Source organism: Mesoplodon densirostris, chromosome 3 (genome assembly GCF_025265405.1).
Source record: "Mesoplodon densirostris isolate mMesDen1 chromosome 3, mMesDen1 primary haplotype, whole genome shotgun sequence".
NCBI classification, from domain to species: domain Eukaryota; kingdom Metazoa; phylum Chordata; class Mammalia; order Artiodactyla; family Ziphiidae; genus Mesoplodon; species Mesoplodon densirostris.
The window spans coordinates 145,199,960-145,213,986 of record NC_082663.1 but is presented as its reverse complement, the minus strand read 5'-3'; the positions used below and the strand labels follow the sequence as shown (position 1 = coordinate 145,213,986).

Sequence of the window (14,027 nt, the reverse complement as noted above, 5' to 3'; positions counted from 1 at the left end):
GTGCCAAAAGGGTCAGAGGGATGAGGTCCAATAAAGTTGGGGGTGGGGTGTACAGGGTATGGAGGACAATGGCCTCTACTGGGGAATGAGAGATTTCCAGAGAAGAGCTCCCTCCCTGCCCCCTGGTGAGAGAAGCCAGGCCCCTTGCTGCCCATGGGGCCCATGTCCTGGAGGAGGGGGAGGACCACCTCAGGTTGGGGAGACTGATGTTGTGTGCCGGGCCCTCTCCTTCCGCCGCAGCACGAAGTCTCCAGGGGCGGCTGGGTTCATTGCGTAGAAGACATTGGCATTGTCAGGAATCAGGAGCTCTGACCAGGTGTGGAGATGATGGTGAAAGGCCCACACAACCTCATACTTCGCTCACAAAGGACCTAGGTAACCTTCCACCATTCACCTTGGAGCCTGAACAACCTTGGGTCCCTTCAGCTAGTGCTAAATCAACCTCATTCTCCTCTCTTTGTGAACCTAGACCACTTCCCACTCAAAGCCTGAACAACCTCATGTCTCCCCCCACCTCCCGCCCCGGGAACCTGGGCTACCTCCTGCTATTTCCCCCTGGAGTCTAGACAACCTGCACTACAAGCTTGAACAAAGTCAGGCCACCCAGCCCAATCAACTTCCTGCCCATCCCACCCTTCCCCCGCAGCCAACTCCTAGCCAAGTTCATACTGCTCTCACCATGAACTTGGACAACTTCTGACTTCGCACTTCCAGCCTGTACAACCCTCATACTTGACGTGTGAACAACCTCATGTATCCTTCCTAACGTCCAGCCAACCTCACATCATGCCCTTTAATATGTCACTCTCTCTCTGGTTTTTTTTTTTGGCCACACTGTGGGGCTTGCGGGATCTTAGTTCCCCGACCAGGGACGGAACCCATGCCCCCTGCAGGGGAAGCACAGAGTTCTAACCACTGGACTGCCAGGGAAGTCCCTAGCATGTTAATCTCTTGCTTCTCTCTCTTTTTTTTCCCTACATTTTTTTCTCCATTTAAAAAACTTTTTAATTGAAGTATAGTTGATTTACAATGTTGTGTTAATTTCTTCTGTACCACCAAGTGACTCAGTTATGCATATGTATATGTATTCTTTTTCATATTCTTTTCGATTATGGTTTGTCACAGGATACTGAATATAGTTCCCTGTTGCCTCTCCCTCTTGAAAACTGGACAACCTCCTACTCACCTGTACACTGAACGATCTCATGCTTCCCTACCCTGAATTTCAGTACCATGTGGCCCTCTCCTATGCCAAATTCAGAGTCCCCATGCTGAGCCCAGACAAACTCATTTCCCCTCAGATCCAAGCCCAGACCCTGCTTCAGTCTTGTGCTCCACCAGCTTGAGCCTGAATAACCTCATGATTCTACAAATTTAAGCCCGGATGACCTTCTACACTCCCTCTCCACTGGACCCTGGACAATCTCATTTCTTCTCCATACATCCTAGGAAGTCACCTTTGGTGCCTGCTTCCCTCACACTGAGACAGGACAACCTCATGACCCCACCTAATGAAGGTACCAATATTTTTCTGCCTCTTACCCCAACCCTGCTTCATCTCACCCCTACTCTGTGCCAGAACCATCCCGGTCAGTCTGCTGCCCCCCTCCTGAAGCTGCCCCCCAGCTCTGGCTCCGAGCTGTCCCTGCTCACCCCTGTCCCCAGGAAGGGCTTGGAAGAGCTGATAGTCCTGGGCCCAGGGCTGAGCCACATTGTGCTTTTCCAAGGCTCGCTGCACCACGCTGGGGGCCTTGTCCTGACTAGTGAGCTGGGAAGAGAGGGCGGGAGGTGAGGGATGACAGCCCAAGCCCCAAGGGCAGGGCTGCCACCAGCAGGTCCCAGGTACAGCCCCTCACCAGGATGCTCCGATACAGATTTCCATGGTCATTGTCAATGCTGACTCGGACGACGCAGGCCTCTGAGCCCTGCTGCCCCGGGAGGGAGATGTGAGGGCCACTCAAGGGCAAGGCCAGGGTCCGGGGGCCTGGTAGGTCTGGGCTCAGTGGCAGCTGTAGGCAGTGGGGTGGGGGCTGAGTGGTGAGGGCACGAGGCCCCTCCCTCATTGTATGCAACACGCCTTCCTGCACACCCCAAGCCTGGGACATGCAATTAGGGTACATACACAAGCCCACATCTATGCAATCCCATCACATACAGACTTTCACGCCCTGCTACATGAATTCACACACGACTCATGTTCACACACGAGAAACCCTGTGTAACCAGAGAGCGGCGACTGCACCCATTTGCTCACAATTGTTGGCTACGCACAAGCCCATGTCCATGAAAAACCCTGCACATGGTCCTGTGGATATTGTGGATATTCATGCCTGCATTTCCCCTCCAGGTATGCAAATTCCTAGGAAAATGCATATCTGTGCAAAAGTGGGTGATTGCACCCCAGAGTGCCTTGTGGGTAAGTGGAAGCTCTGGTCCAGATCTGAGCATAACTGATGGACAGTCCCTCAAACAGGGCCATGGAAATGCACATGGCTTCCTGGACATATCCCTAAGGTGTTCAGCCAACTGTGTGCATGGTCTCCTGTGTACATACCTAGTCTCCAAATCCTGTACACACACACACACACACACACAGCCCTGGGTGCCTGCAGTCCCACATGTACACATAGTCCTGGTACCTTGGTGCTGGGGCCCTGGGGCCCTGGAGAGGCCGGAGGACTGCCGGGAGGAGGGTCCCTGGTTCTAGGACTGGATGGGGGGGACGCTGGGGACAGACTGGGGGAGACACAGAGTCTGAAGTGGGGTGGCTGCCCTGATCTCTGATCCTGTCCTCTCCAGCCCCTTTACCCAATGGGATGCTGACCTGGAGGTGGAGGAAGAAGGATCCCTGGGACTCCCACCAGGGGATGAGCCTCTCTCTCGGGACAGCTTCCTGAAAATAGAGACAGGGGATGAGGCTGAGACCAGACTCAGTCCCAGGAGCGGATACCATCTCTGCCCACGTCACTCCCCACATACTCCGAGACTCACGCACTGAGGCGCTTGGTGAGGCTGATTCGCCGCCGGACGCGTGGGGAGCTGGGGCAGGAGGCAGCCGGTGGCTCAATGACCCGGGAGATGCGGTAGCTGAGGGGTCAAGATGCAGATGGGATGGGGGTGGGGGTGGGAAATGAGTTAGAATTTGTCGGGAGCTGGGTTTTGGGTGTGTGTGTGTGGGGGGTTGGGCACCCAATGTTGGGGTCAGGGTCATTATAGCTGTGGGGTCTCATCAGGGATGAGATGAGATGGCTTGGTTGGCAGGTCGCACAGGGGTTTACAGAGTGGGACTGAGGAGTCAAATTCAGTCAGGGATAGAGTTCAAGGTCAGATAATCACTGAGGTCAATTGTTAGGATCATGGATTCAGTAGAATGGAAAGAAACCATTGGAACAGTTGAGTTGGATGCTCTGACATAAGAGTCAGTTGCTCAGAATTGGGGGTCAATGATTGGGCTCAGAGAGTCAGATGGGGGTTATGAATGAGGTCATGGGTCAGATAGGGCCAGAGGTGGGGGAAAAGGAAAGATGGGATGGTTGAATGGAATGCCCAGCTGCATGTTAAAGGTTGAAGTCAGAAAGTCAGATGGGTCAAAGTTTGGGGTCAGAGGTCTACTGGGGCCCTCGACTGGGCCGCAGACAATGCAAGGTGACAGGCTGGGTGGGGGGGGTGTCAGGGCTCAGGAGGGGGGTCTTAGGAGGAGCTGGAGAGGTGCATGGGGGAGGTGGATCCAGTGTGTGATCCAGGGTCAGTGGGTGGGGGGGTGGTCAGGCCAGGCCACATGTTGGTCACCTCTGCTCCTCGCTGAGCTGGCGCTGGGTGCGCAGGGCAGCCAGGATGGGTAGGTGGGAGCTCAGGCAGTAGCTCCGACAGCGCCTCTGCAGCTGCTGGATGTGGGCCAGGATCTCCCACTCCTGAGGGGGTGGCCTCTGAGACCCTGCCCATGCTCAACCCCCATCCTGGACCGCCCCCCCGCATGCCCACCCCAGTGCCCACTTACCTTCCTCCTCTTCTCAAAGTTGATGAGATTCCCCTGGGGGCAAATTTTGTCTGAACTGGAGCCTCCAGGGTCAAGGATCAAGGGTCAAGGTCAGGGGTTGGGATGTCAGGAGCCCCACTGCACTAAGGGGGCTGGGGTCAGGAGCACAGGGCAGAGTCACAGGTGTGAGTTCAGGAGGCCCTCTGTGCTGAGGGAGAGTGAGGCTGGGGTCAGGAGTCAAGGGTCAGGGCTCAGACCTCCAGCATGTCCGGCAGGGCTGTATCCAGCATAACCAGGTCCGTGAGAAAGGTGCCAAGGTAGGGGATGGGGCCTGGGGGCAGTTTCTGTGGCCCCCAGAGCTCCAGTCACTCTCAGCCATCACCGACCCCACCAGGCTCCACCCCCCACCCAGGATCCTGCTTGTCCCTCATCCCAAACCACATCACTCACTGGGGGCAGGCTTCCTGGGGGGGCATTCTCCTCAGTAGCCTCCTCCTGGGGGAAGGGGAAGAACTGAGCAGTCCTGGGGTCTCTTTGACCCCTCCCTCGGGGAAGATGCCTCCATCACAAGCAGTTGTAAAGGCCATACCCAAGGGAAAGTGAACAGGGAGGGGGAGAGAACAGATAAGCAGCAGGGGGCAGGGCTCACTGGGGATGATGGGAGGTGGGGCTTGTGGGTGCCTTGGCCCCCAGGGCTGGCCTTAACACAGGTGAGAATCCTTGTACCTGGAGATCCCCCAGAAATGCCCTGAACCTTGTTGGCACATTTTTTTTTTCCAGTTTTTCTTATCAAAGTCAAGTCCTTAGCAGAATTTTTTTTTTTTTCACTCTTTGCTCTGACTCTGGCCTTCAGTGACCTTTTCCCTGTAACTTCTGGTATTTGTTGAATGAATAAATAAGGTAGCCACCAAGTGTGAGCTATAATGAGGGCAGCAGAGGGAGTCAAAACCCAGGCTGCCCACAAACAAGAGGAAGGTCATTCTCGAGGCATAGGGAAAGGACACTGAATGTTATGACAATGACAAGCAATGCCCTGCCGGGCCCCTGGTCCCCTTCCTGGGCCTGGGATCTGAGGGGTCCTCACCCATCTGTACCTGGGAGAGAATCTCTCTGCTGCTGAGGTGATTATTCTCATCGGAAAAAATCTGCGAAAGTTTCCTGAAAGTGGATAACGGTTCCCTGGGGGGACAGGAGAGGGGTCAGGGGTGGCCACGGGGACAGTCAGAGCTGGCATGAGGTGGGCAAGTAGTCCTGCGCCAGCACCCTGCCCCTTGCTCACCGGCTCACGGCACCCCAGCTGCGCTTGAGCCGGTAGATGGGGTTAGACTGCAGGGCTGACAGGATGGCGCGCAGGGAGGAGAAGTTCCGCAGTTCCCGGCAGCGCTGGGGAGCGGGGGTGAGGGACCGCCGGTCACACCCCCAAGCCTGAACCCCAAGTATGATCCACCTTTGATCCCGTGACTTGTGACCCCAGGTTAGATCCTTACAGCTCGCCCCATATCTGACGAGCTACCCAGATTCAGCCTCCTCCCCCAGGGCCCCCCCATCTCCAACCTGCAGTCCCAGCCCCTCCCCCAGCTGCCCCTCCATTCCCTTCCTCTGACCTTGGTTTCCCGTGTCCCCACTCTTTACTTCTCCCTGGGCCCCAGACGGACCCGTAGCATCTCTCTTAGACCCAGACTCCTCCTCCCCAGTCCAAGTCTCACCCCAGGTGTCAACCTTCTTCCCCCTTCGCCTTGCCACGCCCCCACTCTCTTTCCTGGCCCCCATTTCTACTCTTCCTCTCTGCTCAGGCTCCAGCCCCGCTTCCATCCAGTCTCTTTCAGGACCTCTGCCTCCGTCTCTTGGCTTTGGTCCCTACTCCAAGCCTATCCCCTCTCCAGTGCCCCCATCCCATCCTTATTCCTAGACCAGCCCTGCGTCCCTCTGCGGTCCCAGGCGCCAGTCCCGCCCAGCCACGTCCTAGGCTCTCTCTTAGGCACCTCCCAGCCCCAATCCTCCGAGTATCCCCAGACCCCAGTCCTCGGCCTTCCGCCCGCCTCCGACCTCTCTCTGGCCTCGGTGCCCCATGCCCCCTTCTACCCACCCCGCGACAGGCACCTGCGCGATGCGGATCCACTTCTCCAGCCGCTGCGCCCTCTGCGGGGCGGCCAGGCCCGGCGACCCGAGCACCGAGCCCAGGACGCAGCCGGTCACCGTGTTGAACTGGGTCACAGTGGCGCGCACAGTGGAGGCGGTGCCTGTAGCCCCCGGCCGGTCCCGCTGCGACCACACGGAGCCCAGGCACTCGAAGGGCCGCACGCGCGAGAAGAGCTCCTGCGCGCGGGGGTTGGGGGTGGGTAGGATCTGTGCTCAGCTAGGCCCCTTCCCCCTCCCCTACGTCCCGCCCCCTCCCGGCCGCGCCCAGCCGGGATCCTCACCGCATCCATCAGGGTCAGCTGCTCGGCCACGTCGTCTACACTGAAGTCCAGGAGCTCAGGACCTTCCCTCACGAGTCCTTCCACCTCTTCCAAGCAGCCTACCGGGGAGTCTGGACGGGGTATCTGGGCAACCCCTGGATGTCCTGAGGGAGCATTAGAGGGGGTTAAAAACTCTTGAAGTTTGAATCCAGGACTGGCTGCGTGACCTTGGGCATCTGTGATCCTCACTTTTCTCATCTGTGAAACAGAGATCTCTTTGTTTTTAAGAACATCAGAGCAGCAGTAACTGTTCATTCAGCATCTTGGGTGGATTAACGGGGAAATTTATACACTAACCCTGCGAGGCACCTTTTTAAAGGGGGAAACTGAGGCAGGAATTTGCTCTAACTCACATCTTCAGTAAATGGCAGGGATCTGAAGCCAGGTGCTCAAAGGCTAGAATAGAAAATAGAGCTTTTTTACTTTGAACCTGTATTAGGATAGGATCCATTTGCCCTTTTCTGGTGGTTAGAGGTGGTATAACCTTGTGGTTAAGGAAAGGTTATCGTCTTAACGTCCCAAGTTCAAATCCAAACTGATCCACCGGGGTGCTGTGCGAATTAAGCAAGACTTTAAACCTCTCTGTGCCTTGGTTTCTTCACCTGGATTTTTTTTTTTTTTTTTTTTTTTTTTTTTTTTTTGCGGTACGCGGGCCTCCCACTGCTGCGGCCCCTCCCGCTGCGGAGCACAGGCTCCGGACGCGCAGGCCCAGCGGCCATGGCTCACAGGCCCAGCCGCTCCGCGGCATGTGGGATCCTCCCGGACCGGGGCACGAACCCGTGTCCCCCGCACCGGCAGGCGGACTCCCAACCACCGCGCCACCAGGGAAGCCCTGGATTTTTTTTTAAAATCAAATGAAATCACGCATACCAGACGGCTATAAAGTACTCAATAAATAGGAATGATTTTTCCGAGGCGACGTTCAATGGTGGCGCCCCCTAGGGGACATTTTGGAAGTTGAAATCTTGCCGCAAGAGGGGCTGGGCACGCATAGTGAAGAATTGTGCCACCAGCCTCCAAATGTCCCTCCAAGAAATTTGTGTCCTTGAAAAACCTGTTTACAATACTTGGCACCTAGAACTCAACAATCTTGCTCATAAACACTAATTATTTTGGCTCTAGAAAGGCAAGGACTGTGAACTTTGTTTTGTATGGAAATGGCAAGTGTTGATCACCATTTTGGAAATTGATGTCACCAACATCTATGCTGCTGCATCTGTGTCGCCAGTGCACTCCCCTGCATTAGTTTCTGGCTGCCATATTCACCATGATGCTATGGCAGGTGAAGGCAATGAACAACTTCGTCATGTCTCCTGGTGTGGCATGCCCAGACACTGACATACCAACAAGTATAGTTGATTGTTGTGTAAATTGCTTTTGTTTTATTTCTCCTTCCTATTACAATTCCAGCATCATATTATTATTTTTAAATTATCTGTGTAAGTCTGTTTAATTATCTGTCTTTCATTTCGTATTAGGACAGGTAGCATTGCAAAATATTACTTTATTTTTATTTTTTGTCTGTGCCATGCTGCACGCAGGACCTTAGTTCCTGGAACAGGAATCGAACCTGTAACCCCTGCAGTGGGAGCACAGAGTCTTAACCACAGGACCACCAGGGAAGGCCCGCAAAATATTAGTTTTTAAAAGTGAGCATGGGGGAAAAATTACTCAGCCATAAAAAGGAATGAAATTGGGTCATTTGTAGAGATGTGGATGGACCTAGAGACTGTCACACAGAGTGAAGTAAATCAGAAAGAGAAAAATAAATACTGTATATTAACGCATATATGTGGAATCTAGAAAAATGGTACAGATGAACCTGTTTGCAAGGCAGAAATGGAGACACAGATGTAGAGAACAAATTATGGACACCAAGGAGGGAAAGAGTGGGGAGGGATGAATTGGGATTGACATGTATACACTAATATGTATAAAATAGACAACTAATAAGTACCTGCTGTATAAAAAATAAATAAAATTAAAAATTAAAAAATCCCATAACTTGAGCACCAAAAAAAAAAAAAAAAAGTGAGCATAGGGGAAAAAAATTGCACATAAATCTAATCAAATCTTTAGCTCTTACAGCAAATATGGTGAATAGAGGAACATACTTCATGTCACCATGAGAAAGCTAACAGGTGAATGGAGAAGAATGTGAGACATTCCTCTGGGCAAATGACCCATTTTTTTTCCCCCAGTGCCATTAATCAAAATGCAAAGAGGAACTGTCATAGAAAAAAAGAGATCTAAGAAATGAACACTTGGGACTTCCCTGGTGGCATAATGGTAAAGAATCCGCCTGCCAATGCAGGGGACATGGGTTTGAGCCCTGGTCCAAGAAGATCTCACATGCCACGGAGCAACTAAGCCCGTGCGCCACAACTACTGAGCCTGTGCTCTAGAGCCACAACTACTGAGCTCGTGTGCTACAACTACTGAAGCCCGCACACCTAGAGCCCGTGCTCCACAACAAGAGAAGCCACTGCAATGAGAAGCCTGGGCGCCGCAACGAAGAGTAGGCCCCGCTCGCCGCAATTAGAGAAAGCCCACATGCAGCAACGAAGACCCAACACAGCCAAAAGTAAAAAAATAAAATATATAAATTTATTTTTTAAAAAAAGAACACTTTAAATGGATCTTTGGTTTTGGAAGAAACAACTAACTATAAAGAAGACAACTTAGGAACAATAGGGGGATTTGAATATAAGTTTTTTTGTTTTTTGTTTTCCAGTACGCGGGCCTCTCATTGCTGTGGCCTCTCCCGTTGCGGAGCACAGGCTCCGGACGCGCAGGCTCAGTGGCCATGGCTCACGGGCCCAGCCGCTCCACGGCATGTGGGATCTTCCCGGACCGGGGCACGAACCCGTGTCCCCTGCATCGGCAAGCGAACTCTCAACCACTGCGCCACCAGGGAAGCCCCATATGAGTATTTTTTTTTTTTGTGGTACGCGGGCCTCTCACCGTTGTGGCCTCTCCCGCCACGGAGCACAGGCTCCGGACGCGCAGGCTCAGCGGCCATGGCTCATGGGCCTAGCCGCTCCGTGGCATGTGGGATCTTCCCGGACCGGGGCACGAACCCACGTCCCCTGCATCGGCAGGCGGACTCTCAACCACTGCGCCACCAGGGAAGCCCGAGTATTTTTTGATATTGAGCAATTATTGCTGATTTCGTTGGAAAAGATTGTGGGCATGAAGGTTATATAGATTTTAAAGTCCTTGTCAATTACCAGTGCGAACCGAAGTATTTGTGTGTGAAGGGACGTAAGTCTGGGATTTGCCTTCAAATCATCCTGAAAAAAAAAAATTTTTTTTTTTGGTCAAATTGATAATTGTTGAAGATGAGTGATGGGTGTTTCAGTGTTCTTTACATTACTTCTCTCTCTCTCTTTCTATATGTCTGAAATTTTCCATGGTAGAAAGTAACCCCCAAACAAGGATGTTAAGGTTCCCAGATCCTGGCATAAAGTCAGTGTTCAATAAATGTTCATTTTCTCCTCTTACCTCAAGAACTCATAGCTTAGGGCAGCATTTTCAATAGAATTTTCTGCAGTGGTAGAAATATTTTCTACCTGTGCTGCCCGATGTGGTTACTGAGCACTAGAAATGTGGCCATTGTGACCAAAGAACTGATTTTAATTTCTATTTAATGTTAATTAAGTTCAATTTTAATAGCCACATGGGGCTAGTGGCTACCCCACTGCCCTGTGCAGCTCTGATGACTTGGAATCAGCTGGTGAAATCTTGAAGGCAGAGGAAGAAAGATACTTGGTAACCAGGAGGGAAGATGAAGGGATAAAATGTATATAACTCTCACCAGGGGAGAGAAGTGGTTGCTACTTTGTAAAGCAGAGAGGAATGTGGCCAGTTTAAGGATTAAAGAATGGATTAGGGATACATAAAGCTCTTGTGACAGGGATCAGATCAAACACAGATGGGTGAAAGATGATACTTTATAAGCAGGATGCAATTATTCAGTAGACAAATCCGTGTTGTAACTGACCCTGGGGATAGAGTTGGGGACAAGACCAATAGGTTCTATGCAGAAAAATAAGGCAGGTAATAGGACTCAGAGTGGGAGGCTGTATTTGTTGCGAGGGGATCTGAGAAGGCATGTCTGAGGAGATGACAACTGAAAAAAGATCTGAATGAAGTATGTGGATATTTTTCCTTTCCCCCAAAGCTCTCTACAACAGAGGTTGTAGACCTCTGTTGTAGAGAGCTACAAACGTGGCATGTGGGATCTTAGTTCTCCGACCAGGGATTGAACCCATGCCCCCTGCAATGGAAACGCAGAGTGTTAACCACTGGACCACCAGGGAAGTCCCAGCAAACTTTTCTATAAAAGGCTACATAGTTTGCTGATACCCACCTCACTAGAAAACATCAGTATGATTTATTGTATCGATTTCATTATAAGTAGTAGATTCTAATAAATAAGAATCTGTGATAACAACAGTAATGAAAATAATACTATTTGCCAGGCCCTCATTATTTGTTTATTTACTTGTCCACTAATTGTCTTCCCCAGGGAAGAGGGAGCTCCTGTCCACTGTTATGTGCCCAGAGTCAGAGGCTAAATATCTGTTGAATGAATGAAGAAGCCAATGAGGTAAGTACTGTCATTGCCCCCATTTTGCAGATAAGGAAACTGAGGCTCAGAGAGGTGATTTATCCAAGGTCGCACAGTCAGCAAGTGGCAGAACTAGGATTTGAACCCAGGTCTCTGTAGCTCCTAAGGCAAGTAGTAATAGATGATTTGTAGCCCAAAACACAGGGTATTCTGACCCAATGATGGACTATCTTTGTAGTTGGGATGTGTTGTGTGCGGGAGGTGAGAGACAAATGCCAATACTTTAAACAAGAGGCTATTATCCCCATTTTACAGGTGGGGAAGCTGAGGCTCAGACAGGGTTAAGAACCTTGCCCAAGATCTGTAGCTCCTCCGTGAGGGAAGAAGACCCCTGGGGGAGGGAGAATGCCTGTTCCGGACACTATCGGTTCCCCAACCCGCTCACCTGCCCATGTCTGGGACCGCTCCTCTTCTTCCTGCTGTGGCTCAGCATCCTTCAGGAAATCTCCCAGCAGCTTTTCTGCCTCCCGGGCCTCAGCCCCTGATGGGGCTGCCCAGCCCAGAAAGGTGCAAACACTGCCTAGGTCCGAGTGGGCAGGGGGGTCCCAGAAATCCTGAGGGTAGTCCCGCAGCCAGGAGCCCAGCACTGACACCACAGCCCTGGCCAGAGGGGTGGGGCCTCAGAGCCCAGCCCAGAGTTCTGGACCCCTGGGGCCCGTACACTTCAGATCCTTTTGACCTCTATGCCCCCCTGCCCACACCCGATGGGAGGACAAACCTCAGGTTGTTGTTGAAGGTCAGATCTCTTCCCTCTGTCTTCTTGATCTCTACCCTGGAAAGACATCCCCCCTCCTCCATCAGGTGAAAAAGAGGGCGGCTGGAGGGGACTCAGGAGGAAGATTCTGGGGTTGGAGGGGGGGGTCCCGGTTCTAAACCGGAGGGAGCTAGAGGAGTATCCAGGTGAAGGTCTGGGGTGGGAACATGAGAGTCCCCCGTTGGTACTAACCCCGGCGGCAGGGGCGGCGGCGGCGGTGGCAGGAGAAGGCCCAGCACGCGGGCAGTGGGCACAAAGGCCCGGTGGGTGGCCAGGAAGGCAGGCACGAAGCCTGGGTCCTGCTCGCGGTCTCCAGACACCAACTCCCGCACCAGCCGCTCCAGCCGCGCTGCCCTCAGCGCCCGCACCTTGCTGGTGCGGTAATGGAGGAAGGTGTCGGCACCGGGGCTGGGGGCCTGCGGGGCAGGGTGACCGCAATGAGACACAGAGGAGTGGGCCCCAGCATCCCATTCCAATCGTGTCTTTGGGAACCACCGATCTTGCATCCGATCCTGTCCATTCTTCTGAATCCTGCCCCCTGAGTTCATTATTCTTCCCCATTGCACAATCGACCCCCGAAACCCGCCTGGAACATCCTCATCCGCCCAGGTCCCGCCCTGCCCTCTGCCCCATTTACAAGCCACCCCTACCTCACCCCCACCTCCGCCCCCAGGCTGCTCCCAGCTCTCCGGACGCGCTTCACTGGCCCGTTCCCAGGCTCTCCGCCCCACTTCGCTCTCGCCTGGTCTCTTCTAAAGACCACTCCTCCTTCTCCAGCTCCGCCCCACTAAACCTGGCTTACCTAGGCCCTGCCGTCCAGTTCCGTCCCCAAGTCCCGCAAGTCACCTCGGCCTCACCTGGCCCCGCCTCCTCATCTACCCCACTCACCTGGCCGCCCCCGGGCCCCACTCCATCCTTACCCGGTCGCCTCTAAGCCCCGCCCCTCCTTCGGGCCCCAGTTCCTCCCCTCCACTCAGCCCCGCCCTCACCTGGTCGCCTTCCGCCCGGCCCCAGCCTCCTTACCCGTTCCTCACCTGGGTGCCCCGAGGCCCTGCTCCCGGACTCAAGCGCTGACTGCGCTGCCGCCGCAGGGAGACACTGTACACCGCGCCGTCCTCTGTCTCCTCGCCCCAGTCCTGCAGCGGCGCCTGGACGCGGAGGCGGGCTCAGGACGCCGCAGGGGGAAGGCTCCCGGGACTGCGGCCCCGCCTCTTCCGCGGATTCAAGCCTGATCCCTCCAGCTTTATCCCCCTTTGCCGGTCGGAGTCAGTGAGACTCGGGGCAGGGACCCAGGCTCGGGAAGTCCCCTCGGCGCCGCGGGTACCCTCCTACCTAGCCCTTGGGAGGATCGGGTGGCATTTGGGGACGTCCCAGGGTCCAGTCTTCGCGAGTCTGTCTCTAGTCCCTCCCGCAGATGCGCTCAGAGACACTCCCGCCACCAGCCATCCCTAAAGGGAGCCAGCCACTTCACTGGGTCAGGGGCCGGGAGGCCAGAGGTAGGGACTCCCAGGCTGTTCCGAAGGGTCCGATTTGAGGGGAGAGAGGATCCAAGGGGCGGTCGGGGACCTGGAGTTTCTGGACTTGAGGGTCGCCAGGGATGTGGGGTCCTGGGACCCCAGGTCCCCTTACCAGGGCGAGCTCCTTGCTCGTCGTCCGCTCCATGGTCCGCTCCCGTCCCGCTCTGCCGCGCGGCTGAGTGAGGCGGAAGGGACGGTCGGGGAGCAGTGGCCGGGAGTCGGGCCGGCGGGGCGGGGCGGCCGGGCAGCGCGGGGGCGGGGCGGGGTGGACCCACGGCTCGCGGTTGCCCCTGCCAGACCCCAGCGCCCAGCCCAGGGCCCTGGGGGAAGAGGTCCGAGCTCTCCAGATAAATGTGTATCAATCTGAGCCCGGGAGAAAGGACACCTCTCTCTCTGCCAGGGGAGGGCTCTTTTTTGTGTCCTCAGGTGTGGAGGAGCTAATGTGTATAGCTAAGTGGGGTACAGGTCTGCGTCCTCAGAAGGAGAGTCCGCTTGCTCAGACGGGGAGGGCTGGTCCGCCCCAGGTGTGGAGGTATTTCTCATTTCTCTGGAGGGGCGGAGGGAGCTCAATCTGTGTCCCTAGCTTATGGGAGTCATCACTCCCCAGGTCGGAGGGGGCCGAATCTGTGGCCCTGGTTTGAGGGGCAGCCATCTATGGGGCGGTGCAGGATCAAGGAGAGGCGAATAC

The 14,027-nt window shown here is 54.4% G+C and overlaps 1 protein-coding gene across 5 annotated transcripts; it reads right to left on the bottom strand.

Annotated features, from left to right (window-relative positions):
• Nucleotides 1–103: 103 nt before the first annotated feature.
• RGL3 (ral guanine nucleotide dissociation stimulator like 3) lies at nucleotides 104–13,506 on the bottom strand. Of its 5 annotated transcripts, none has more exons than XM_060094064.1 (19): nucleotides 13,452–13,506; nucleotides 12,857–12,970; nucleotides 12,015–12,238; nucleotides 11,787–11,840; nucleotides 11,454–11,668; nucleotides 6,397–6,539; nucleotides 6,077–6,292; nucleotides 5,256–5,359; nucleotides 5,071–5,155; nucleotides 4,427–4,471; nucleotides 4,234–4,320; nucleotides 3,998–4,030; nucleotides 3,790–3,911; nucleotides 2,992–3,087; nucleotides 2,825–2,893; nucleotides 2,640–2,736; nucleotides 1,857–2,009; nucleotides 1,654–1,768; nucleotides 104–308 (listed from the first exon to the last, which is right to left on the bottom strand). In XM_060094064.1, exons 1-19 carry the CDS (start codon nucleotides 13,482–13,484, stop codon nucleotides 190–192), a joined length of 2,124 nt encoding a protein of 707 aa, XP_059950047.1. In that variant the 5' UTR covers nucleotides 13,485–13,506; the 3' UTR covers nucleotides 104–189. The 5 variants fall into 5 exon arrangements, with proteins under 5 accessions (XP_059950047.1, XP_059950048.1, XP_059950051.1 ...); XM_060094065.1 differs by having other exon boundaries at nucleotides 104–260; XM_060094068.1 differs by lacking the exons at nucleotides 1,857–2,009; nucleotides 2,640–2,736 and having other exon boundaries at nucleotides 218–308.
• Between the last annotated feature and the right edge of the window lie 521 nt (nucleotides 13,507–14,027).

Bases quoted from the DNA above. Each gene is read 5' to 3' on its own strand.
- RGL3 (XM_060094064.1), bottom strand. From the start codon at position 13,484: ATGGAGCGGACGACGAGCAAGGAGCTCGCCCTG. The intron at 4,031-4,233 runs GTCTGAGCCCTG...ATTTGCCCCCAG, and splicing joins CCCTGCCGGACATGCTGGAG to GGGAATCTCATCAACTTTGA. The intron at 2,894-2,991 runs GTGAGTCTCGGA...CTCTATTTTCAG, and splicing joins CTCACCAAGCGCCTCAGTGC to GAAGCTGTCCCGAGAGAGAG.